This window comes from Puntigrus tetrazona, chromosome 8 (genome assembly GCF_018831695.1).
Source record: "Puntigrus tetrazona isolate hp1 chromosome 8, ASM1883169v1, whole genome shotgun sequence".
Taxonomy (NCBI): domain Eukaryota; kingdom Metazoa; phylum Chordata; class Actinopteri; order Cypriniformes; family Cyprinidae; genus Puntigrus; species Puntigrus tetrazona.
In genome coordinates this window covers 14,169,798-14,196,163 of record NC_056706.1, presented here as the reverse complement: position 1 = coordinate 14,196,163, position 26,366 = coordinate 14,169,798, and the positions used below count along the sequence as shown (strand labels likewise).

The 26,366-nt window shown below is 36.4% G+C and overlaps 4 protein-coding genes across 5 annotated transcripts; all 4 read left to right on the top strand.

Annotated features, from left to right (window-relative positions):
• The first annotated feature begins 1,662 nt into the window (after nucleotides 1-1,662).
• Nucleotides 1,663-2,331, top strand: LOC122349900 (histone H1.4-like). The gene has a single exon (XM_043246031.1). The coding sequence runs from the start codon at nucleotides 1,740-1,742 to the stop codon at nucleotides 2,238-2,240; it is 501 nt and encodes a 166-aa protein (XP_043101966.1). The 5' UTR covers nucleotides 1,663-1,739; the 3' UTR covers nucleotides 2,241-2,331.
• A 3,588-nt stretch (nucleotides 2,332-5,919) lies between these two features.
• Nucleotides 5,920-8,735, top strand: mpeg1.1 (macrophage expressed 1, tandem duplicate 1). Its single transcript, XM_043246690.1, has 2 exons — nucleotides 5,920-6,429; nucleotides 6,735-8,735. The coding sequence occupies exons 1-2, from the start codon at nucleotides 5,977-5,979 to the stop codon at nucleotides 8,451-8,453; spliced, it is 2,172 nt and encodes a 723-aa protein (XP_043102625.1). The 5' UTR covers nucleotides 5,920-5,976; the 3' UTR covers nucleotides 8,454-8,735.
• A 1,287-nt stretch (nucleotides 8,736-10,022) lies between these two features.
• Nucleotides 10,023-14,632, top strand: LOC122350320 (perforin-1-like). 2 transcript variants are annotated; one of them, XM_043246693.1, is made up of 3 exons: nucleotides 10,023-10,421; nucleotides 10,627-11,164; nucleotides 12,867-14,632. In XM_043246693.1, exons 2-3 carry the CDS (start codon nucleotides 10,635-10,637, stop codon nucleotides 13,888-13,890), a joined length of 1,554 nt encoding a protein of 517 aa, XP_043102628.1. In that variant the 5' UTR covers nucleotides 10,023-10,421; nucleotides 10,627-10,634; the 3' UTR covers nucleotides 13,891-14,632. The 2 variants fall into 2 exon arrangements, with proteins under 2 accessions (XP_043102628.1, XP_043102627.1); XM_043246692.1 differs by having other exon boundaries at nucleotides 10,025-10,406.
• Nucleotides 14,633-20,340: 5,708 nt separating this feature from the next.
• On the top strand, nucleotides 20,341-23,110 carry LOC122350319 (macrophage-expressed gene 1 protein-like). The gene is made up of 2 exons (XM_043246691.1): nucleotides 20,341-20,826; nucleotides 21,230-23,110. The coding sequence occupies exons 1-2, from the start codon at nucleotides 20,347-20,349 to the stop codon at nucleotides 22,769-22,771; spliced, it is 2,022 nt and encodes a 673-aa protein (XP_043102626.1). The 5' UTR covers nucleotides 20,341-20,346; the 3' UTR covers nucleotides 22,772-23,110.
• Nucleotides 23,111-26,366: the final 3,256 nt, after the last annotated feature.

The window sequence follows — 26,366 nt, the reverse complement described above, 5'->3', positions numbered from 1 at the left end:
CTACATGGAAATTTTGGAAACCACTTTATGCTCCCACCTGCTGACAAAATGCATAGATGCTGATTTCCTTTTCCAGCAGGACTTTAGCACTTGCCCACAGCAACAAAACCACTTCCAAGTGCTTTCCTGACCATGATATTACTGTGCTTGATTGGCCAGCCAGCTCACCTCACCTGAACCCTATATGAAACCTATGGAATTAGCTGAAGGTTTAATAGTGCCTCAGCAGAGCCACAAAATGATTGCTTCCACGTCACTCCTCGCTGATGCCGGAGTTTGTGCTAAAGAAGCCCGACCAAGTATTGAGTGGATAAATCAGCATACTTTAAACTAAGAGCTAGAACTATATATTAGTTTTGCAAATCCGTCATCCTTTTTTTTTTTGATTGAATTTCTATATTTTTGACTTTCATGATCTGTAAGCTCTAATCATCAAAGTTAAAACAAGCAAAAACTTTAGAAATGTTTTGCTCAATGAAACTACAATCTATGGTTTCACTTTTTGAAGTAATTTAACAAAAACAAAGTTTTTTGAGATATAATACATCATACGTACCATACCACACAGTACACCAAATGGAAACATAAACTCATGCTATTGATACACAATTTTGAGATAAAGTATACCATAAACCATAATTTTTGGGTTAAACCATAAAGATTCAATACGTTAATGCTCACTAGTATATTTGCAACTTTTTTAAAACAGTATAGGCTAACACCGCAGTTTTTAATTTTATTTGGTCACAAAACCAAATAAATATTTGATTTAAAAATAGTAAAATGATATATGCTTACGTTACCCTATAAGGCACCCCTGAACATGCAAAACAACCAAAAGGGTCCTTTTAGGTCATTTATCATACAGCCGACATGGTGTCAGAGATAAGGTTTTAGAGGTCTGGGAGACACCCTTTTTGTGTACTAGCTTCAGAAGGTCAAACTGTATGAAGCAAAATGCCTTTATGAATTAAACAAATATGATTTTAACACTGTTTGAAATGTTAAATGCCAGCCACAGAAACACAATGAACTTAATGAGCGACATCTAGCTAGTTCAGATCTGTCGGTCACATCTGAAATAGCCTGAAAGAGTTAGCATCTGAATAAAACAAAAAGAATATATTAAACATATAACTCATCATTGTTATTTGAGTTCTAATTAAATTTATTCAAAGAGTCTTTGTTTTTGTTGTGCCACAGTGTGCTAAAAGTGAGAAAAAAGGAAATGTGTTTTAGTGGGATAAAAAGGCATTATTAGTTGCAAAACTCTGCTAAATATTCTATTTTTAAAGTCATGACAATATTAAGTGCGGTCCAATCTCACGGAACGATGTCACACAGTAAGCAAATAAGCTTTTTTAAAGCATGTAGTTATAAGAAGAGTAGAAACTGTTCAGTCTCCAAACCGCGTGGCACATCGATTCTCCACATTTGCAAATAGAAAATAAGTTTGAATGCTGCGTAAAAGTTAAATGTTACTGTGGCGCTTTTTTTTTATACTTTCTGGCTTACAAAACCGGTCGTTATAGTATTTAAAAAAACAGAAAACACACTCTTTCTATTGGTCGGAAAACACAAATTACTGCGGCTCATAAAAATGCGCTGAAATCATGATTGCTAGAGTCTACACGGTTCTCATGGCGACTATTTTAATAGCACGCGCCCGTCCTCAACAAGCGCAGTCTCGTCAGACATCTCCTCCCAGCTGACGTCCTGGTTCAAATAAGCTGTCAGTCATGTCCACAGCCCCATCGTCTGCTACTAAAACGCCGAGACGAAGGTCCAAGGCCAAGAAGTCAGGAGCCAGTGCGTCTGATCTGATCCTTAAGGTCTTGTCATCTTCTAAGGAGCGCGGTGGAGTCTCTCTGGTCGCTCTGAAGAAAGCTCTGTCCGCCGGTGGTTATGATGTCGTGAGAAACAACTCGCGCGTCAAACTGGCGGTAAAGCGACTGGTGGCCAGCGGCCGTCTAATGCAGACCAAAGGCACCGGAGCCTCTGGATCATTCAAGACCGGCGCGAAAGCCGCTACAAAGCCGAAGAAGCCAAAGGCGAAGAGGGCAAAGAGAAAGACGGCTAAGAAACCCGCCGGGGCAAGGAAGTCGCCTAAGAAAAGAAGGAGAAATCTGAAAAGTGCTGAAAAAGCCAGCGAGACGGCCGCGGTCAAGAAGACCCCGAAACCCAAGAGAGCCAAACGGAGAGCTTCCAGAACAAGCAAAGCGAAAACTGCCCAGAAATAATTGTTATAATGACTGCTCTTCATACCTCTTAAAGGATTCTTGCATCCTTTTACTTTGTAAAAAATAAAATAATTATTAATTAACAAAACCATTACGTCTCTTGATGCATTCAGTTTGGTGTTATTTTATGAGCTTAGGGTTAGCTATTTTTTGCACAGATATTTTTACGCGATAAATTCAATTTATTACGTCTAAACACGTTTAGTTTGCAGTAGATCAACGGTCACATCAGCCTAAATTAACAATTAATAACTCTGTAGCCTATTTATTTTTAACATAAGCAAGAAATATACAAGTGCACATAATAGGCTAGTAACGGGGTGGATACCCAGGGACCGGCCCGGTTCATATCTAACGGATACATGTTAAAAAGAGCTCAATGTAGTGAACTGTATGGTGAAAAGCGACGTTCGCTGGTTTTTCCACTAGATGGCGGTATCCGAAAAGCAGTATCACCTGCTAAGTACTTTAGTTGTCCTTTCTTTAGACGGGTTAGTACACTAACTAGTCAGTGGAATAAGCATGATGGCATGATGGTGATGGAGTGATGATTATGAGGCCGGAACAAGATTATAGTTATAATACTAGTGACCTCAGTAAGCTTTATCTAAAAGTTACATCTTTTTACATTTGTGATATGTAAAATATATGATTATATAGTAGACTAGGTTTACTTAGGTTAAGGGTTAAACCATAAACACGAAATTCTTATTTGTTTATTTGAGTAGAAATAAATATTCTTGCATGTATTAAATTCTTACACTTTAACTATTTCGATTAAAGCACATTCTTGTTATAGTTAAAGTAAATTATTGTGTGTCTGGGTGCAGAAAACACATGATCACAAAAGTCTGAAAACAAACTATGTTTTATATTTCCCACCGAATGCCTGCATTGAAAAGACGTATATAGTAGTATAACTTGAGAAATACAAAGAGGAGCACTGAATAAAATGGCTGCAAAATTGGTAAATGTATTTACATTAATCAATTTTGCAGATTTGGTTTTTCCTGACCAAATTATAACTCATAAATCATACCAATGAGCAATTTGTTCTCTTTGGCTACAAATAGATACACTTTTTTTATCATATCTTCAATCTGTTATCTGTAGACTACAATTCAATTAACTGTCAAAATCAATCATAACAAAATCAGTATAAAATTGAAATAGTTAAACACTAATCTGCAAAATGTATTCATGCTGTGGTGCAACCTGGAACAGTTATTATTTTATTATTTTATTTTATTATTATTATTATTATTATTTTTACGTTTGTTTCTTTTTTTAATGTATAAAAATAGCTATGGTACATTAAATAATAACTATTGCTACAATGCAGGCTATAGCCAAACGTCTCGCAAAGGCTCACTGTTTTAATGTAGGAAGGATATTTTAAACGTGTTACATAATACAATCAAACTTTGGCCAAGGAATTAAAGAAACTACAGTAGCGTATAATAAAGCATAACAATTTCATAACCGTCGTAATGGAGTTCGCTGCCAACAGACTTTAACTTCGTTACACGGCCAAAGACAAAATATAATGTGTTTTTGTATTGTGCTTGTGTTTGCATTTATATAAAAGAAAGTTAAGTGTGTGCAAATTATTGAGGAAGTAGGCTACACAATAGACTTTTGGGCACTTTGGTTTCTGCAGTGTATGTATCATTATACATGTTCAAGGGATTGTTTGTTATAACTAATACATTAGAATAACACATTCAACGCATGTCATATTCCCACGAAATGTCTAACTTACATGCCATGGGCCACAAAAGGCGTTTTGTCTGACATGCTGTGACTGACAATAGAACAATAAAACACACCAAAAACGCCACATAATTACAAAATGAAGCAATTTTATTAGTGCGCTGTAATTCAGATCTTCCAGATCCATGCGACTAAGACGAACACAGCCAAATCCCAGCCTTTATTCAGCGAGCTTCATCTATACACCGAGCAGCGAGTCTAGTGACTATAAACAGTAAAGCCCGCGCCTGACTGACGCGCTCCTTACTTCAAATGTTGCCGCTGCGGGTTTTTAAGGCAGGAGACTCGAACGCTCATTGGCTATCACCTGCATTCGTCACAGATTGCGACACGCCCTGTTTCTGGTTAGGCGTATTCAAATGATGCTCGCGGGTCTTCACGACTTCACGGAGAGAGCATCGGGAAATTAATCTGGATGATATTGTCATAGTTACTTTTGGTACTGCTTTTGACATTTTTGCTATTAAAAATGGTTGTAATTGCATTTATCTGTCTGTTATGTTTTTCTTATACTGTACAGAGATAGTTATGTTTAAGTTTAGAGGTAGGAGTGAGGTTAGCGATTATAAAAATATATTTAAAAATGCTGTGTTGCTGCGAAAATGGTTATTTTCTTGAATATTTCGGTCCCTTGTGTTTTTTTTAACCCTTTTATAAGTTATATAAAATGGGTAGGTTTAGGTTTGGGGTTATGTTATAATATAATATAAATATAAATTGTTTATTGACAAAATGATAAAAAAAGCACTGATATGAATATTTTAATGATATATAAAAAATGCTAATATTTTACGGTTTTGAACAAAAAATACATAGTGATTCGTACACTTTAAACTATCAAATACGTCTAAATTGTACGTTTTAGCATCAGTAAAAGTTTATGTTTTATGCTTGTAAATTTGACCTATTCATACCTACGCTTAAACACAAGGTCAGGCTGGCTGGCTTTTAGCTCATCAAACATTAACTGTAGCACAAAGGGGAAGGTGAAATTTCTTCTTGCATGTGCTTGTGTTTTCACTTCTTTTTTTTTTTACATATATATTTATTTGCATATGATTGCACCTTAAGCCAAGAAGACCAGGACAATCTTCAGAAGATCTATCAGCAGCAGGGTTCCTTCTCTTAAGTTTGCTTTGAGCATTCAAAAGTACTTTTTGGACCCTTCAGCCATTGACTTCTGCTGCATAATTTAATGAAGTATGGCCTTGAGATAAATACACAGAATACAAAGCTAAATGGTTTGCAGTGTTTTGGAATTACGGTTGACTGTATATTGTAATGTTGTGAATTTAATATTAGTGGCTATTTAAAATTTGTTATTTGTTAAAAGAAAATAAAAAAGCCCTTGAGCATGACATCATATCCTGCTCTACTGTGTCTATTTCCATTAGTATAAAAATATGCCACCGTGCAATAAAAGGCGTTAATAAAAACAAAACCTGTTGCGTGCTTTTCATCTACATCCACAGCAATTTCTAAATGTTTCTCATGCAGAAGAGGATTTGAAAAAGCCTGTAAATGCCATGCTCTAAATCAAGAAGCAGCAAACAATCTCAGTTCTTCCCGTTTAAAAGTGAATGGTTAAAAAAAACCCAAGCTCTCCTATATCATCAAAAAATATAAGGCACTATGAAGACCTAGAAAATGAGAAGAATTGTACAGATAAATTAACCAAAGAATAGGCTACAATACACAACAAAAATATTTGTTTTATTCTGTTCATAAACCTGTCCTTCAGCTGAATGCCAAACACAGGTTACAGGTTCTTTTGTCTGTTTTGTGACTCCAAGGTAGCCAATCTATAAAGAGGAAGTTCACAGTCTCATGACTTTATTTTCTGACGGATGTGAAAAACAGAAGTGGCTTTATTGAGGAACTCACCAAATTCAGAAATCTTTCACATATAAATTATTGAAAGTCACATCACTGCAAAGTAGTGTGAAACGTGCACCTGCTGATCATGGAGCCGAGAGCCTTCTGTCTGCTGATGATCTTCTGTTTTATAGATGTCTGCTATCTTCATCCTCTCAACATTCGTCCCAGTAATGGACTTCGTTTATGCCGCAAAAACTCAAGTCTACCAGCTCTGGAGGTTCTTCCAGGAGGAGGCTGGGATAACCTGCGCAACATAGACATGGGCCGGGTGATGAATCTGAGCTATTCCCAGTGCCAGACAACAGAAGACGGAGTCTATTTCATTCCAGATGAAGTTTTTGTGATTCCACAGAAAGTGAGCGGAGTGGAAACAAACTCTGAGATGATCATGACATGGCTGGAACAAAAAAGCTCAACTTCAAGTTCCATCAATGCAGATGTTTCTTTCTTTTCAGTGCTCAATGCAAAATTCTCCACAGAAAACCAGCGTATGAAAACCCACCAAGTGAAAGACAGCTCTGTAACGGCACGCGTTCAAGTAAGTAAAAATTGAAAGTCATATTGAAAGTTCTACGTACTATATAGACAAGCAAGATGAATACAGAAATTTTTAAATCTTGAAAAATCTACTCTATGGTGTCATGGTCTCTATGGCAATATGGTCTCTATGGCAATTCTTATACGAAAAGAAATAAAACCGTATTATATGAGTGTCTAATATAATAATGCTGAACATTAAAAAAGACAAATAATTATTGTTTAAAACAAAAGCAAACTTTCAATCGCAATGCTGATAGTAAGTGCTTGTTTCCTTTTCTCATATTACCAAAACAATTTCCTCAGGTCCGTAACCATCTGTACACAGTAAAGGCGTATCCTGACTTCACTTTGGACTCCCGCTTTGCTCGACAGGCAGAGGAAATCGCAGATGCTATAGAAAACAATCAAACACGTCAAGCAACATACCTGTCAGAGAAACTCATTCTTGATTATGGTACTCATGTCATCACAAGTATTGATGCTGGAGCCACTTTAGTGCAAGAGGATTATTTAAAAATGTCTTACGTATCTAACAGTCAGTCAGACAAGTCTTCTATCTCTGCGTCAGCAGGATTTAACTTTTTTGACAAGGTTAAATTTGATATTGGTGGCAGTACATCTCATGGAACTTCTGAAACCAGTGGTTATCAGGGTAACATCACATATTCTTTAATGCAGAGCCATGGAGGGGCTTTATTCTACCCAGGCATCACTCTGCAGAAGTGGCAAGAGAGTACACTCAATAATCTGGTGGCCATTGACCGCTCTGGGCTGCCCATTCACTATTTTCTGAATCCATCAGCATTCCCAGATCTCCCAGTACCAACAGTAAATAAAATAGCTTCATCAGTTCGTCAGGCTGCAGAGCGATATTATAAAATTAATACCATTCCAGGTTGCGTAAATCCAGATTCCAAAAATTTTAACTTTCAAGCAAACGTAGATGATGCATCTTGTGAAGGTCCAGTCACTAATCTTAGCTTTGGTGGCATTTACCAGAGATGCACTCCACTAACATCAGATGGAAATGCTATCTGTGATGAAACAGCACAGAAAAACCCAGCGACTGGTGATTATTCTTGCCTTCAGCAGTACAACCCCACCCTGTTACGCTCTGAGACAGTGGAACAAGGTTACAATCATTATGAATGCCACAGTCACTGTCATTCATGTGGTTTCTTATGGTTGTCTACTTGTTGTGATCAAATATGTGGTGATGCTTATCGTGTTCGTCGTGCAAAAGTGGAAACTTATTGGTGTTCCTCAACTCAGAAAACCCCTGAGAACTCTGGATATCTTTTTGGAGGTCTGTTTAGACAAGGCATGCAAAACCCTCTGACCAAATCTAACAGCTGTCCTCCAAACTACTTTCCCCAACACTTTTTGTCTAACGGCATGATGGTTTGTCTGAGTAATGATTATGAGGCCGGAACAAGATTCTCTGTGCCTTTTGCTGGTTTCTTCAGCTGCCAATCTGGCAACCCTCTTGCACAGGGTCAAAATCGCTGTCCACCTCAGTTCAGTCAACATCTTGCCGCTATTAGTGATGGCTGTCAGATATTGTACTGTGTCCAGTCCGGTGTGTTCACTGGTGGTCAGTTAAAGCCGATCCGCCTTCCACCATTCACAAGACCACCCATGGTCAGCATGATTGCAACAAACACTGTAGCTGTAATGACAGAAGGTGATCGTTCTTGGGTGAGAGTTGGAGAAACTAAGATGTGGAGACTGGCAAAGCCTGGTGAAATTAATCAAATGGCATCAATGTTTGATGCGTCATCTTCTTCTCACATGTCTGGAGGAGAAAAAGCTGGTGTAGCCATAGGTGTAATGGTTCTGGTTGCTCTGGTGATTGCAGGAACAGTGTTTATGAAGAGGAGAAAGAGGTTTTCTGCCGTTGGGTTAAGCAGAGGGTATGAAGAGATTCAAAGTGAGGATGAAAACGAAAGCAGTGTAGAGATTCAGAGAGACCAACAGAATGAGGATGCAAATGAGAACCTCGCTCAACACTTATTACCATGACAGTAGCACATAGCAGTGATCTCACTCAGTAACCATTCTCTTCATTTTTATTTTATATATGCCTTTATTTTTGTCATCTGATACGAATTAGTTTTAGAGCAGCTCGAAAAATATACATATGGATATAATTTTCTACTGTATTACTTTACTGATATATGTCTACGTCTCTCTTTGAATTTTTGTCACTAATAAAGTTCTTAAAGATATGCTCAGAAAATGTCATTAACTTGTAATGTGATTATAACCTGGCCTAAGCTTGCGAATAAAAATAATTTAAAACAACTAAATGTATAATTGTACTAGTTGATTTCTTGGTAGGAGCTACAAGACAGACGTTGTATATCGTTATTCATTTCCAAAATCCCAGTTACCAGACCAAGTATCTGGTTTAACTCGCTTTTGTGCGATATGAAAACATGTGATATCACTGCAATTGTTTACACAGAGTAATCAGTTAAATAGTGTTGGTCTGGACAACAGTCATTTAAAGAAGTCATGTCTTCCAAGTCTCATTTCATTTCACCCACACACAAAATAACAGGAATCATATAACAGGTCACTCCTCTGCCTGTTCATCTCCCCAATATAGGCCTATAGCTTAATTAACTACTTCCATATATGTCTTACATATATATATAGTTCCTATATTGACTTATAGTATAATCTCAATTTCTCCTAAGTCACAACAAGTTTTCATACACAGTGAACAATAAAGTAGCCTATATAAATAAATCAGTAGCCAACAGAACTGCACAGCGCATCTAATATGCACTTCATTACGACAATAAAATAGGCCAAAATGTGTATATATATATATATATATATATATATATATATATATATATATATATATATATATATATATATATATATATATATATATATATATATATATATATTAGTAGTACACACATTCATTTTAATTTATGAATCATTAGCTATTAGCCAATTGACTATTTAAATAGAGAGAGGGATAATTTGTACATAGAAAGCTAGGCTAAATATTAGCGTGAACTGAAGACTTTGTAAATCATTCTTAGTTTTCTAGTCCTTCAGAAAAATACACTGCGAGTTTCTGAATTCTATAGTACGCTGTCTTTTTTTCTCTTTTTATTGACAGTTGGCAACACCAATCAGTTCCTCAATGAACAAAACCTTCTGAAGAAATTGATCCGTTTACTCACTGATAACAAACAAAAAATACATTGATGGCACCTCCTGGCGTAATGATGTAACCCCACTGACTGAAAAATACCAGCTAACACCTTTCTGTCTGACCTTAAAATGATATTATTTATTATGTATTTTTTTTAGGCATTTACATGGACTGTTGTAATGTTAACTTTGGCATTTTCCACTGTACAATTGCATGTATATAAATTGCAAATAATAAATACAATTTTATTTCATTTTCCTATAAACAAATAAATGAATAAAACATACTCTATGTCCAAAATCTTGTGACCCGTAGCTACTTTCCCATTCAGTGTGCTAATGTGTAGGCCTATGATTTGAATTTTATAACATCCATTGTCTCACATGTAAGGGCTGCAAAGGAATATGCTACATTTTGTCATCAACATCCTGTTTGATTTATCTTGACCGTGCACTTGCACTTCAATTCCCTCTGCGAAGTCTCGTGAGAACCCTCCCCCACTGCACAGCTGGTATTCACTAAAAAAAGAAAAGAAAAAAAATCAAAACAAAACCAGTCAGCGGATGAAATCTGTCCGGCACAGAAGAAAAGGGCTGACAGGAAGATACTCCCTCCAACAAATACCACATACTCAGTCTTCACAGTGCTCCTTTTTAGCATAAGCATTCCAGAAACGCACTCCAGGGCAAAAACGTTTCATGAAGAAAGTATAATTTGAAAAGAAGGATTTTTCTAAAGTAGGTCAATATGGTGGTATGACACAGCTGGAAAAGACTGCTGCACGAAAGCTTTTCTTGGTAGGTAAAAACTTGGTGAGCAGATTATTTTTTTTAACAGATTTTGTTAAATAGGTACAAACCAAACTGTATTCTGGAATTTGATTATACATTTTTTTTTTTTACAATAATATTATTAGTTATTATGATTTTAATTATTATTTAAACTGTTGCCTCAAAAATGTTTTTCCATCTAGGTAATAATAAATATTAGCATTTGAACTCTGCATTTTTTCTTTAGACATCATCATGGAGACAAATCACTGCGCTTTCCGCATCTTCTTCTGCATTTCTCTGATCTTGACCCACTGGCACACAGCTTCTGCTTGCCACACAGGCTCTCAGGTAGAGTGTGAGAAAGCCCCATTTGTGCCGGGTTACAACCTGGTGGGCGAAGGCTTCGATGTTGTCAGGATGCGCCGTAAAGGTGCATTTTTGATTAATGTGAAGTCGCACATGGATAATGGCACTTGTACGGTCTGCAAAAACCGCTTTCAAGGAGGGCAGATACAGAAACTTCCCTCAGCTGTGCTGGACTGGCGTCCCTTCAGCCGCTGCAGCAAACAGCTTTCTAGTGCTCTTCATCATTCTGTTGACTCCCTAATGAAGAGTTCGACATCGCTCATCAATAACAACTGGGAAATTGACCTAAATCTGGATGACATGGGAAAGGCAATTTTTGGAGGGAGCCGTTCAGATATTGCCAAATTTGCTCAGTCTCAGAATGCAATGGACAAGGCGACGTTTGCCCTCCATGAGCTCAGCTGCACATACTACAGGTTAGTCCATATGCGTTTATGACTTTGCATTGTATTTAATGACTTTTCAGCTTCTCCACAGAATGACAGTGTGTGCCCAGTGTGTCAGTATCTCCGAACATGAATACAATATTGTTAGATAATTTGATAACTGAGAAAGCAACAGGCCTACAGGTATTGATCTTTATCCTGTTACATACTTTGAATTTATTTAGCAGTCTCATATCTCGTACGGTGGGCAAACTGAAATCTAAGAATTCCTAAATAACATATAAATTAATGTGTTAAGGCTAATGGCCTATTCCTTCAGTTAAGGTTTAAGGTGTCAAAATGACTCATTTCAAATGATACATAATAAGCTCATTCATTTTGGCAACACTGGACACTTATCTCCATCTTCTAGAACTATCGAGGGAGACAGGATTCATTAAGCTAAACGTTTTGTGTCATGGATCATTAAAAATCAGGCTTCTGGGGAATCATAAATAATAACGTTGTCCATCTGCTCCAATAATATAGTGTGTAGGCTATCTAGTGGTGTAGTGGTACCTAGAGAAGTGGGAGTAGCCTATACTCACTTTGACTGAAACGTTTATAGGAGATCGGCAGTTTTAGAAATGTATGATAGCAAAACCCCGCTTCTGTTCACTTAAAGGCATTTTTATTTATAATGTAGCGATTAGTAATCAATAATTAATTATTATTTCACCACTCTGCACGCCTCCTACATGAACAGGCAGCATTTCTGTCTCGGCATCCTCTCGGGAGCAGTCCTGACCGTCTTTACTGGGTATTTATAGAGAATATTTGCATTTATTCACATGTGATTTAGTTAGCTATTCATGTGGTAGACTGTCTTGTTTTGGGCTAATGCAGGACACTACAGGACATGAATGTTGCTCATCAGAAGAAATTTTTTTGGGTAAACGCAAATCCGACTGATAAAGAAGCGCGTTTAAGCCGTAGACCCTCCACTACATCACTGTGTGTATCGAGGTGTAGGCCCTACACATCTAATCATTCATCAGCGCAGACAAGCAGGACCAAAACAAAGTTATTCTGCAAGATGCATGCAGTTACTTTTTTACCCGCTAGAGGGCAAAGCTGTATAGACAAAAATACCAGAGCAGGAGGAAATTACAAATAACTGACGTTAACATTTTTCAAAAGAATCAGTTCCTTTAGAACCGTCTTCTATAATGCAGTGAAATTTATACATGTTGAATCCAAAGAGATGCACAATACAGATGATCAGTTGCAGTTTTCCTTACAATTTTTAAATGATAAAGAGACTTTACCAGAATAACAGCTTGACATTATAAAAAAGGTTGTAAATGTACATGTATTTCAAGTTAATTCTTGTTGGCTGAGATAAAAGATAAAAGAACAGTAAAATATTTATATGATCCTAATGTACGCTATCTACAACATTGTCTTTTCCTTGTGGGACTTGTGGTTGTGTATTATGAGGAAGAGACATTATCTCAGAGATGCTTAGATTAGCATCTGTTCCTCATCTGACCAAACCATTTTGTCCTAAATCTCTCGAAAAGTCAGCCAAATCGTGTTCATGCAACCCGGGGCATGCATAATAAGTACTTTCTTATCATCTCGTTGACTAAATTACTGACAAAAACACAGAAAAAGAAAACGTCAGGCAAAGCACAGTTTTATTTAGAAACCACAGTCTGCTGACAGATGACTTGTTGTTGTTCATTTACAGTTACAGAGTTACGGACAACCCACAGCTCAGCAATGAATTCTCAAAACACCTCCAGCGACTTCCAACACAATACGATGAGAGAACAAGACCCCTGTACCGAAGAACTATAGATACTTACGGCACTCACTACATACGACAAGTCCACCTGGGAGGGCGAGTGAGGCGGGTCACGGCTTTTCGAACTTGTCTTGCGACCCTCAAGGGCTTCTCAGAGACCGATATCAAGAACTGCCTGAATATTGAGTTAAAGATGACTTTGGGATTCCTTCCAGCTAACGCTTCGCTTTCCAACAAATGCTCTCAAATCCTTAAAGATAACATGAGCATGGGATTCTACCAGGGCTTCATGACGCACAAGATAGAGGTGCTGGGAGGTGAGAAATACTTTCCAGAACTAGTTTTAAACCAAAGCCCAGCTGAAGCGTACTCCAACTGGATGATGAGCTTGCATGACAATCCTGAAGTCATATCGTACGCAATATTCCCTCTCCATCATCTGGTGGCGGATCCTGAGGTTAGCGTCAACCTGAAAAGCGCAGTAACTGAGTATATCGAAGAGAACGTCCTTTCTGTAGGTCGCGAGGAGATTCAAGGTTGCTCGCGAACACCGAATCTGGATCACAACTGCTGTCCCATGCGAGCCGGCCGCGGGAGGTTAGCGGTGTCTGTGCAGAGAGCCGCGGGCCTGAAAGCAGACCTCTTCACGCGTACCGATGGTTACGTGAAGGTTTGGTACAACCTGATGTACGAAGAGACTGAGGTGGTGATGGACAATAACGATCCCGAATGGAACATCAGCTATGATTATGGATCTATTGAGTTTGGTCACGAACTCATATTTGAGGTTTGGGACAGTGACGTCATTTATAATGACATGGTGGGGAGATGCGTGGTCAGCCCTGAACATGGGACTCATTCGCACAGCTGCAAATTAAAGAGAGGCATCCTGTATTTTACTTACAGTGCTTCTTGTGACGCTCATCTGACTGGACCCAGGTGTAGCAGATATTCCCCAAAAACATAGAACCTTGTAAATGTAACTAACAATACATCCTTAACAACATAAAGTATACCGTTAGCAACACTCACATCTTCAATATCATTTTTTTATATAAATCTAATGTTAAAATGTAATAGCAAATGATGAAAAGCATATTTGCATATTGTTGGTTTGATGTGTGTTTTTGTGTTTGTTATGTAACAAAGTGAAATTAATAATAAAATCTTTTGTCGCCGTTTTGTTCTTTTGCAGATGTTAACAATAAGGCATGAAAACTATCAGTAAAATCACGGCCTGATGCGGAATAAACCAAAGCATTCAAATAATATTTTTTCTTTAGCATTTTATTTTACAATCACTTTTATTTACGCAAGGGTAAACAGACAGTAGATGTGCTTTCCTGGTAATTCATATTAAATATCTTACCTACAGGCAAATAATTGGTAAGAAAAAGTACCTGAAGTGAATGTAGCAGAACCTGCTTTTGCTGAGTTCGACGTGTTCCCAGATTAATATCTTTGTTGACTCTGAAACAACATTGTGATATAAAGAACAAGTTTTCTAAAGAATATTATCTGCTGATGTGCCAGCTGTATTTGAGGACTGAGGTGTATTGTGTGTGTGCATGCCATGTCAGCGTCTCTTTTGCTCTAACGCTGACAGCTGCTTTTTGACGATGTCTAACGCATCTCTGATGGTTAATGTATTTCGTTTCATGTATTTTGACTTTGGCAAAAATAAAGTTGCTTTTAATTGAATCAACACGAAGAACATGCTTCGAATCACACGCAAACGTACTTTAAGAACGGACAAATCATAATGGGCAGGCACGGCTTAAAAATACAGAGATACAATCAGGAGGAACTAAAATCAGGTGAGGACACACGTGGGAAGCAATCGACTAATTAAACTAAACAAGAAATGCAACAAGACCAAATAAGGAAACAAGGAAGACATAGAAAACGAAACCTAACGAGTCTCTCACAGTAGTTTATCTCAGACTTGTGTGGGTTTTTTTTACACAATATGTCAATACACATTTTTTTCTTGTCTCTCTCTTTTAAGCAAGATTTTTAATGAGCGCTTCAGCCACCTGACCATATTCTGCATCCGAAGGATAAAGTTTGCAGTTCACAATTTCTTCTGTAAATCCATCTAAAATGGACATTTTCAGCTTTGGAAAGAAACGTGCCCTGTGTTTAAAAGGCTGCAGTTCCAGTTTAATCTCAGGATTATATTTGAAACGGGGCACAGTGAATTCAGATGGCCATGCAGATGACTTTATACTAGATGACAACACAGGAGCCAAACTTGCAAGAAGATCCTGAGTTTGCTGAAGCAGATGGAGAAGAAATACAAGGGTGTCACAGGACAAGACTGACGCCGCTAGTGAGGAGCATGCACTTTCATTTTGACTTGTGTCCACATCTGGTATAGCTGGGCCATCACGGCCCCTTGATGTTGCCAACAATACCATCTTTTGTCTTGGATTTCTGATGTGGACATGAGATTCGTAATTCATGATGTAATTGTCAAAGTCTGGGTCCATGAATTGCAATCTAAAACTTCCTTTGATTTCCTTTGATGGTAACACTATAGAATACCGTTCCTTCATTAATCAATAACTACACAGGAACAAATTAGTAATGCATTATTAACAATGTTGAAACTACTGTTAACTAACAAGAAACTCTAATTAACTAATTAGTAAGTAATGGCACAAAGATGAGACTAGTAGTTTACTAGTAGTAACCAAAAACTATTTTCTTTTCATTCTTCCAAAAGAACTAATGAGAAAGTTTCATAATTCATACAAAACTAAACAATAAGTAATGCAGGTTAAATGACTAGCTGCACTTTAAACTTTTAACTAATTCGTGAGACTGTTATGACATTATCAGCAACCTAATATAGCAGACTTGTATCTGATGTCTTATTACTGTTTATATGTCACAAGCTATATATAATCTTTGTGCATATGACAAGCAATGTGCACATATTAGACGAAAAATTGAGACAAAAAAAAACATGACAAAGATCATCCTTGTCTGAATCAACCTCAATCTCAACTCAGTCCTCTTCATCCCCCGCACCCAGAAAATCCAGCTAATTTAAGGATGAAGCAGTAATCATTGTGTACAATTGCTCATACATTTATGTTTCATTTATGTTTCACGAACATTATTTGTTCGTTTAGGATGAAATGCAATGAAATGGGACAGGCTGATACTTTTTTTCGATTTAAACTTTTAAAAAATAAACAGGAAAAGAAAAAAATACAGAAAGTAAAAAGTAGAAGACAGGTGTGTCTGGCATTAAGAGGATTAGTTTCCTGTTACATTTCAGTACATAAAAGGTAACTTATCACATAAACAGAGTAAGGATAGATGACAGCACTGACAAACATCTAATCTTGTAAATCTTGTGATGTTGTAAAAATCATATGATGTTGTTAAAAAGATATATGTATATTTGGAGTAAAGTAATGTGTTTATGTAGTTCAAAAACACATTTTCCACTTACTGTACATTATTGTTGCTCCTCTAAGCTCCGCCTTTCTGAAACGGCTGACTTTTAAAAGCTCATTGATCAAGGTGTGCTCTGATTTGATTAATTCTTTTGATCAAATAAATTTGTCATTAATTTACTTCACACCAAAATTTTTGATATGTGCTGTCAATCTATAAAGTCGGATAATCTGACCAATCCTCCTGGAAAGGAGGAAATCCCGGAAAGGAGTTAAGAGGGTCAGAATCCTCTAAGAGAAGATAAATGATACTGCAATAAAAATAAAAAGAGCTTTTTGACCTTGACTGCATTTAAACCTAACCTCCAAAACCAATTAATCGCTATTTAAATAGCATAATAGAGGAATTTTTTAATGATTTATTATTATGGTTATTCTCCCTTATAGACCCTGGTTTTCCAAGTTCTAAGCTCCTCCTAACTTTTGACCTACAACCAAATTCAGCAAAGACCTTTTGGCTGTAATATTTGTAATCCTTGTAGCAGATTTATAAAACAGACATAAGCCACAGACACTAATGTTTTATTCACTGTCTTTCTTCCAGAGCAAGCCATTAAGAAATACAAGAAGGTCTTAAGCTATTTGAAAGGCGTAACAACAAAAACACAGGCGTACTTCAAATGTGTTGTGGATTGAATGACACCTGCAGAGCACGAAGCATGTGACAATGAGGCATACAAAACATTTGTGTGCCACATTCCAAAGAAGACTGTAACTGTCTGATTTTGCAGAGCAATGCAGACAATTATGCAGAAAGGAGACATTTTAAAGCAACACTGAAGAACAAAGAGGCTGGCATGCTTATTGCGAGGAACCTGTAGAACCTGTGTTTTTGCTCAGTAACTTTAACTTTCACTTTTACTTGTTCCACATGCCTTGCTTACATTCAGCCATCATGAATGTCTCTACACACACTGTTACTTTAGCAGCTGCTTGTTCTATGTTTCTGTTCAGCATCAGCATCTTTCTAGTTTTCTAATTATGATGAATAAATGTAACGTGCAATAGTATAATTTTAGATAATTCCTTCAGAAGGACGTGGTAACACTTGAGTAAGCCCCTAAAGCTGAAATTTAAATATGGTAATGAGATTTAATTTCTGATATGCAATATTTATTTTGATTTTTGATATTTAACTTCTGTCACTACAAGTTGTTTCACCCCTAAATACCACGACTGAGGTGAGAACCCTGACCCACCAACTAGTATACACATTATTTAAAAATAAATAAATACAATTATACAGACACACACACACACAAATTATACAATATATGTGCATATGATATGTACACATTGATTGTCATATGCACAAAATATTTTCTGATTATATCTAACGTGTCACATATAAACAGTAATATGACATCAGGTACAAGTCTGCTATTAGATTATTGAAACTTCACTATAATAATTAATTATACTACTACAATTTATTATTTGTATCAGTAATGTAAGAGACATGGAGCAATAATAGCCATTACCCACTGTAAAAATATACTGCATCATATATTTTGTTATAACAACAAGACTAAATCATAATATAGTTACCTAACGCAGTACGTCATGCATACCACATCATCATAAAATAGCTACACCTTACTTATGAAATATACACATAGTATTAAAAAGGGTGGCATCCTTATCCCCCTAAATGTTGCACATTGTTTCCGTTTACCTACAAGTACGGCACAAATGTGTCACATGTACAGCACCACGTAATTTCAGAATAGGTGCCCTTTAGATATAAATACTTACAGTATATATGATTTAGCATAGTATAAGTCAACATGTTTTCATTTCACCAAGATATATTATGAAGAACCCTTTATAAGTGTACATTTTGCACTGGCCGTAAATCACATTTTTACTTTTTATTTTGGTCAGTTTTGATTGTATCGCACTGATTTCCCAAAAATGTAATTTGTCTAGAAATATAAATAATAATATAAATTGTGTAGCCTATAAATACAATGTTCACACAGGCCAAAAGCAGATTGTGCTGAAGATAGATGGAAAGAGGACAACACAGATGCCGCAGCAAACAAAAAATACTGTTCAAGGCAGCAAGCTCACCGTTCATAAAAATATATACATTGAAGTTTATATGAATGTATTTCTGAAGGGAACTGACCCTCTTTAGAAAGGTTTTGATTGCCTTTTCACAGTGCTGCTTTGTGTACAGCAATTAACAAATTAGCCCATCTGCTAGTTTCGTGCATGACAGCTGTCATATTCTAGACCAAATAAATAAATGCAACTGGCATTGAAATTAACCAATGTGCTTGTAAAAAATTAAATAAACCTGCAAAATACATGCAGTTTGATTTTTGTAACCTATCTCTATTTTGTTATGGTAAAAAATTACAAAAACTACAAAGCAGTGACCTAGACAGGTATCATTTGGAAGCTTAGACCCTTTCTTTTAACATCTTAACAAAAGATGACAACTTCCTAAAGCAACAGATTCTCCCAACTCATCTAATCTGTTTTTCTTTTTATTTTGATATCTTTGTGAAACATATAGCAGAAGCAGGTCATCTACATCCATTTTGAAACTGCAGTGTGTGAGCGTAGAAAAAACAGACTGTTTTATCGTTCTCTGGTATGAATGTATATATAGTTATTGTTATCGCGCTTGATGTGAACTGGCCTTTAACCTTGAGGCCTGGCCTCCCATCTCCAAGCAGAGGACGGCCCACTGGATAGTGGATGTCATCACAATGGCTTACCAAGCACAGGCTGTTCCCTGCCTTGCCCACTCGGCTCACTCTACTAGAAGTGTTGCATATTCGTGGGTACTGGCTCATGGTGCCTCGCTAGCAAATATCTGTAGAGCTGTGCGAACCCTATCATGTTAGCTACATTCTCATACAGCCTTCGTGTGGAGCTGGTATCCTCCTGTGTTCTCACCTCAGAGAGATGGAGAGATGCACTGAGACGCCACAAAAGAGCGATTCGAAAGCATAAGGATCCATATCTTATCGCTCTCGCAGTACTCGCACACCATTAGCATAATGATTTCACATAAACCCAAACTCCATGCCCAACAGTGATCCACCCTGCACATGACCACACACACACACCCACATTTAAAAAATTTTTTTAAGTTGTCTTGCGTTTTCTTTTGGTTTTATTTTGTGTTGTAAATACTTACTCAGTGTTTGTTAGCATCTGCGTCGTTGAACTTTTGCATGGCTTTCCTTCCATCGGCTGGCCAACCCTTGCGCCACCCAGTGGTCTGGCATATAGGGTTCCCTGAAATATCCCACAATGTACTGCAAAAACTAGAGAGCTGTGAAATGTGCTCACTTAATGACACGTGATAGAAGATTTGAAAAGACAGAATATTAAATACCAAATATTAAACACAAGATGTATTTTAGGAGTCTCTAATAAATAAACTGTAAGACTTTTCAGACAATGATTTCACAAAATAGAGCTTTGGAGTTAACTAAAGTTTGCTGTATTTAAATGTTTCAAACTAACTGAAGGTGATGCCGACAGATATCAGTTATTTTAAATTAAACAAAGCAATTAACAAACTGTAAAATCTTAAAGAAATACTTTTACTCTATTAGCTAAAACAAGTAGTCAGCTTGTCAGCAGTCTGCTAATTTCTATTAAACTACAAATTAGTCAGCTGTTTGACTGTTTAATATAATCCTTAAGGTAGTTTCTTTAAAAGTTAAAACTACTTAAAAAAACAAGGAAATATTGTGATATTTCAGTGAGTTATATCACTTTGGGTGGATCACTTATTTTAAACAGAAAATATGTTTGAGCAGAAAAGAGTTTCATTTTCTGTTGTCTGACAAAGAGATTCTATACATTTTTTTATGTAACAGAGATTCAGTGCATTTAACCATAAACAAAACTGCCTAAACCGGTTCAGTTAAGACTACACACCCTGTACATCTCATAGTATAAATAAGAGATGCGATTCTGAAATAGAAATGCACTTTCACTCAGCACACAAGGTGGTCATGGAGTCGAGAGTCTTCTGCCTGCTGTTGCTCTACTGCTCTATCAACATCTGCAACGTTTATCCACTCATTCATCCCAGTAATGGACTCAATGAATGTCATAAAAACTCACCTTTGCCAGCTCTGGAGGTTCTTCCAGGAGGAGGCTGGGATAACCTGCGCAACATAGACATGGGCCGGGTGATGAATCTGAGCTATTCCCAGTGCCAGACAACAGAAGACGGTGTCTATCTCATTCCAGATGAAGTTTTTGTGATTCCACAGAAAGTGAGCGGAGTGGAAACAAACTCTGAGATCATCATGTCATGGATGGACCAGACAAGCTCCACATCTAGCTCCATCAATGCAGATGCTTCCTTTCCTCTGGTGCTCAACGGGAAATTTTCCAAAGAAAGCCAACGTGTTAAAACCCACCAAGTGAAGGAGAGTTCTGCAACAGCACGCGTTCAAGTAAATCAAAACAAGTCTTTTTACATGTAGTCTCATTTAGTCTACTTTTATACAATGTAGTCTTGAATTTTAAATATTTTGAATTACAGGAGGTCATTACTAAACATGTTAATGTCTTTCTAATCTGTACAATTTTTTTTTTACAAAAAATCATGATGATAATATTAAAAATCATGATGATAATATTACATACTATTATTATATCACTCTTATTGTTATGAATGCACCAAAAAGATTCATTCAGAAGACCTACACATCTTCATTATCATTTTCATTTTGATTTATATGGTGTTTTTTAAGCCACAAAATATATTTAATGTTTAAAGTTGCGTATATTAGTTTGAAATACACCTTTGAAACGAAACTTTTTTTTCCTCTCTCTTTTCTTTATATTTGTTTCTAGGTCCGTAACCATCTGTACACAGTAAAGCCGTATCCCAACTTCCCTTTTGACATCCGCTTTGCTCAACAGGCAAGGGAGATCGCAGATGCTATTAAGAACAACCAAACACGTCTAGCAACGTATCTGTCAGAGAAACTCATTCTTGATTATGGTACTCATGTCATCACAAGTATTGATGCAGGTGCCATTTTGGTGCAAGAGGACTATTTAAAAATGTCTTTTGTCACAAAGAATCAGCTACAATTGTCTTCTCTTTCTGCATCAGCAGGTCTTTCATTTTTTGATAAACTTAAATTTGATTTTGGCAGCAGTGGATCACAAAACTACTCTCAAATCAGTGGTTATCAGAGCAACATCACATATTCCTTAATTCAGAGTCAAGGAGGGGCTTTATTCTACCCAGGCATCACTCTGCAGAAGTGGCAAGAGAGTACACTCAATAATCTGGTGGCCATTGACCGCTCTGGGCTGCCCATTCACTATTTTCTGAATCCATCAGCATTCCCAGACCTCCCAGTACCAGTAGTGAATAAATTAGCTTTGTTGGTTTCTCAGGCAGCAGAGCAGTACTATAAAGTAAATACCATTCCAGGGTGTATCAGTCCAGATTCCAAAAACTTCAATTTTCAAGCAAACGTAGACGATGCATCTTGTGAGGGCCCACTCACTAATCTTAGCTTTGGTGGCGTTTACCAACGATGCACTGCACTGACATCAGATGGAAGCACAATCTGTGATGACACAGCACAGACAAACCCAGCTACTGGTGTTTATTCTTGTCCTTCACAGTACAACTCCACCCTGTTACGCACTGAGACAATAGAAGTAGGTTATACTCGTTACGAGTGCCAAAGAAACTGTCGTTCATGTGGTTTCTTGTGGTTGTCCACTTGTTGTGACCAAACATGTAATGATGTATACTATGTTCGCCGTGCAAAGGTGGACACTTACTGGTGTTCCACAGTTCAGAGAACCCCTGTAAACTCTGGATATCTCTTTGGAGGCCTATATGGACCGTCTTTGCAAAATCCAATTACCAAATCTTATGGCTGTCCTCCAAATTTCTTTGTCCAAAAGTTTTTGTCTAGTGGTTTGATGGTTTGTCTGAGCAATGATTATGTCACAGCAACTAAATCCTCCGTGCCTTTTGGTGGTTTCTTCAGCTGCCAATCTGTCAACCCTCTCTCAAATGGTCAGTCTCGCTGTCCACCTCAGTTCAGCCAACAACTAGCTGCCATAAGCGACGGTTGTGAGATATTGTACTGCGTCCAGTCGGGTGTATTCAGCGGTGGTCAGTTAAAACCTGTTCGTCTCCCACCATTCACAAGCCCACCGCTGATCGGCATGACTGCCACCAACTCTGTAGCTGTAATGACAGATGGTAATGTTTCCTTGGTGAGAGCTGGAGAAACAAGGACATGGCAATTGGCAAATCCTGTTGAAATTAATCAAATGTTTGAGAAGTCTGGAGGAGACAAGGCTGGTGTGACCTATGGTCTGATAGCTCTAATTACTCTTGAGGTATCAGGATTGCTTGTTTAATGCGTATAAAGAGGTTTTCATACCTTGAGGGGGAATTTGTAAACAAAATTGACATTGTCAGGAAGAACAAATGAATGAAAAAGCTAATTATCATAATTGCTAGAATTATAGTCATATTACAAAGTGATTGACACAAGTACATGGGTATAGGTTCAAGGATGTTTATAGTTTAAAAAGAAAAAAATCATTATTGTTATCGTTAATTATAATAGCGGTGGTAGTACTACTATATTATTAGCAAAGTTATCCAACTATATACAGTATATATATATATATATATATATATATATATATATATATATATATATATATATATATATATATATAAAATCAAAACAAGCTTTTTACAAAAATCCTCGAAATCATTTATTTACATAAAAGTTATTTTAAACTTGTATCGACTTAAACTGCATGCATAAAAACATCAACGTGTGTAATGTGTGATTTATTTGAATGGTTTACTATTTTTTAACTGTATTTCTGAAACCTTTAAAAATAAAATCTTTATTGTCTACATTTAAATTTTTTTTTGATGTTTTATACTCAAGAGCTGAAACAATAACATGTTAATATTAATAATAGTTAATGTTGTTAATGCTGTTGACAATCATAGCTAATATTTTTGTGATATGATATGCTATATGTGTCTCTGTCTGACATGACATGACATATAATGTGTGATATATTCTTTAAAATGAACACCTGTTGAAAAACAGTTGTGGTGAGTAATTTTGGGCCAATTCGGTGGGTTACTTGTAAATGATGTTCACTATGTTCACTTTATTAACGTCACAATTGTTCAGATTTAGTACAAATGCTGAACTTGTGAGTTATCAAGCTATATTAATAATCTAACAGGACAGTAATGGACGCAGCAGCAGATGATCATAATATGTTGCTGTCTCCATAACTCTGCTATACATTTAAACAAATACTTTTACAGTATTGGGGGGCTAGGGTTGATCCCTGCTCTGCCACGGCCCCCTGACCTCTGGAAAATGAAATTATATTATTTACATTTGCCATTTCCAACAGTAGTCTTAATATGTAAATTGCATACTAGTTGTGTAGCAAATTAGCTACAGGAATTCAAACAACAATTATTTATGATTTTACGGGTAATTTGAACAGAATCATTGTTTCACGGCTGATCACGGAGTCGGTCAGCAATTCACTGAACAAGCTGTGTAACATCCACTCTGCACTAGATATAAAATCTTATTGTAATTAAACTATAATGAAAACACTATTAATTAGAAAAGTAACAAGATTGGCAGTTTAAAAGATTAGCTTAAGATACTTCTCTTTTCAATATAAGACACATAAACACATTCACGCGAGTTTCAGGAAGAGAGAAAGTGAGAAAAGAATGAGCTGAAGAGAACGAGAATGTAAAAATCTCAAGTTAAAGCAATATTTGCAATTAAACAGATCTGAACAACTATCAATCACTTGATTATCCCTTGCATTAAGTTCCTCAATGAGGTTAAGATTTATATTAAATTCACCAGTCTGAGATTTAGAGACGACGGGCAAACTTAACTTAAGCAAACTCTCCCAAAATTATGAGCTTTATGAAATATCTTCACAGATGTCTGGAGAGGAAAAGGCTGGTGTAGCTGTCAGTGTAATCATTCTGGTTGCAGGAAGCATATTCATAATGAAAAAAAGGCGAAGAGAAAGCGGAGGGTATCACAAGCTTTAGAACAAGTGTTGGGCGTTAGAGAGAACAAGGTAGAACAGCAATTAAACCACTTAATTCTCAAATCATCTTTTATGTTTTCTACTTAGTGATGCAATTGTTGAGGAATTTTATTTTCCTGTGTGTATGCAATCAAAGCCACTGCTTATACATGATTAATTCTGTTGATTTTACTTCTGTTGATTTTTTTTTTTTTAATACAGTCAGTTGGGGAAAGTTACTTTTAAAAGAAATATATTGCAATATTGCATTACTCCCGAAAAACTATAATTATATTACTTTTTACTTTTTATGGAAAGTAATGTATTGGGTTGCTTTCTTGACTTTGTTAGTTTTATATGAAATAAAAAGCCATTTCGGAGCAAAAACTAATGAAAAAAAAATCTTAGGCTAACAGAAGAATTCACGTGTGTACAGTAGAATGCAGGAGGAGAAAGTTTTACACTATTCAGCAATAAAATAAAACGGAAGCACAATTAAGCTATCTAAAGTAATTTTTTCTTAGTATGGTGGAACTGGATCAAAGACATTGGTTAATGAAATGGGATTAGATACATTTGTGTTATTTAAGATTTAATTATTACAGGTTTGTGTCAAAGGTTGCATTTCACTGTTTTAATTCATTTAGATAAAGACTAGACTTCTTTTTTTAGAGAATTAATGACATTTAGTCTAGAACTACAGTAGCATCATGTTTACGGCTCACACAGTAATAGCTTCCAGAGAATGCTAACTTCTAATTAAGAATGTATGTTGGATTGCAAGGACAAACTAAAGGTTTTAAACAAGTGATGTCTGAATGGAGGCCATTAAGCATTTAGATATTGTAGGTTAAAGATAACTAGTAGGTAGAGAGGTTTTGGTTGTAAGAGCATACTTACAAATTATTTTAATTATTACCATTAATTTAATTTGACTGCTAATTTTCCAGATATAGTCAGATGTATTACTATAAGTGTGCATTTAGATTTTCTTACCTTATGGGACACACTACTTAGCGAGTCCATGTTAGTCCAGGTAGCGTCAGTGCTTCTCGCAGTTTTTTTTTATTTATTTTTTTTAAAAAAGGTCCCATGTCATGAAAATGTCACTTTATGAGGGTTTTTTAACAATAATATGGGTTCCCCTAGCCTGACTATGGCCGCTAGAAATGGCGATAGGTGTAAACCTAGCCCTGGGTATCCTGCTAAATTTATATTGCGACAGATATAGGAGAACGTATACACCAATTATCACCTTACATCACACAGATGCCAACGCTGTTCCAACTGTGCATGTCTGTTACAAAATACAACTAAGGTAATATTGCGTCATGCAGTGGGAGGCCAGAATAATACGTCTGTGAACAATCTAGCATTCAATAAACAATAAATATACATGCATATACAACATTATATTTTTGTTTTGACTGATTGACTCGTTCACAACATCACATGCAGATATGAATTCATTACCCAGCAGCATCAGTATCATGATCAGCATGTAATGACCGATTTATTTCAACATGATCAGGCATAAATTTACTGAAATTAAGCTTAAGATTATCTTGGCTATACAAGAGATTATATATATATATATATATATATATATATATATATATATATATATATATATATATATATATATATATATATATATATAGTTGTTTGGGGTGGGGATAAATGAAACAATCTGTGAAGACGCCACAATTGTGTTGCATTGTGGTCTATAGAGCAGCCTTAAGTAGATTTTCTCCCTCGGCCAAAATTGAGGGTCTGTCTATATAAACAAGAAAAAAAAATGCTTTGAAACAGTACTTGGGCGACTACTGATGACATTAATTCCTTTTTTCCTCCATTTGTTAACTTACACATCATCAATTAAAAAACTAAGCAATCAAAAACACAAAAAAAC

Bases quoted from the DNA above. Each gene is read 5' to 3' on its own strand.
- LOC122349900 (XM_043246031.1), top strand. From the start codon at position 1,740: ATGTCCACAGCCCCATCGTCTGCTACTAAAACGCCGAGACGAAGGTCC.
- mpeg1.1 (XM_043246690.1), top strand. From the start codon at position 5,977: ATGGAGCCGAGAGCCTTCTGTCTGCTGATGATCTTCTGTTTTATAGAT. The intron at 6,430-6,734 runs GTAAGTAAAAAT...CAATTTCCTCAG, and splicing joins CTGTAACGGCACGCGTTCAA to GTCCGTAACCATCTGTACAC.
- LOC122350320 (XM_043246693.1), top strand. From the start codon at position 10,635: ATGGAGACAAATCACTGCGCTTTCCGCATCTTCTTCTGCATTTCTCTG. The intron at 11,165-12,866 runs GTTAGTCCATAT...GTTCATTTACAG, and splicing joins CTCAGCTGCACATACTACAG to TTACAGAGTTACGGACAACC.
- LOC122350319 (XM_043246691.1), top strand. From the start codon at position 20,347: ATGCACTTTCACTCAGCACACAAGGTGGTCATGGAGTCGAGAGTCTTC. The intron at 20,827-21,229 runs GTAAATCAAAAC...ATTTGTTTCTAG, and splicing joins CTGCAACAGCACGCGTTCAA to GTCCGTAACCATCTGTACAC.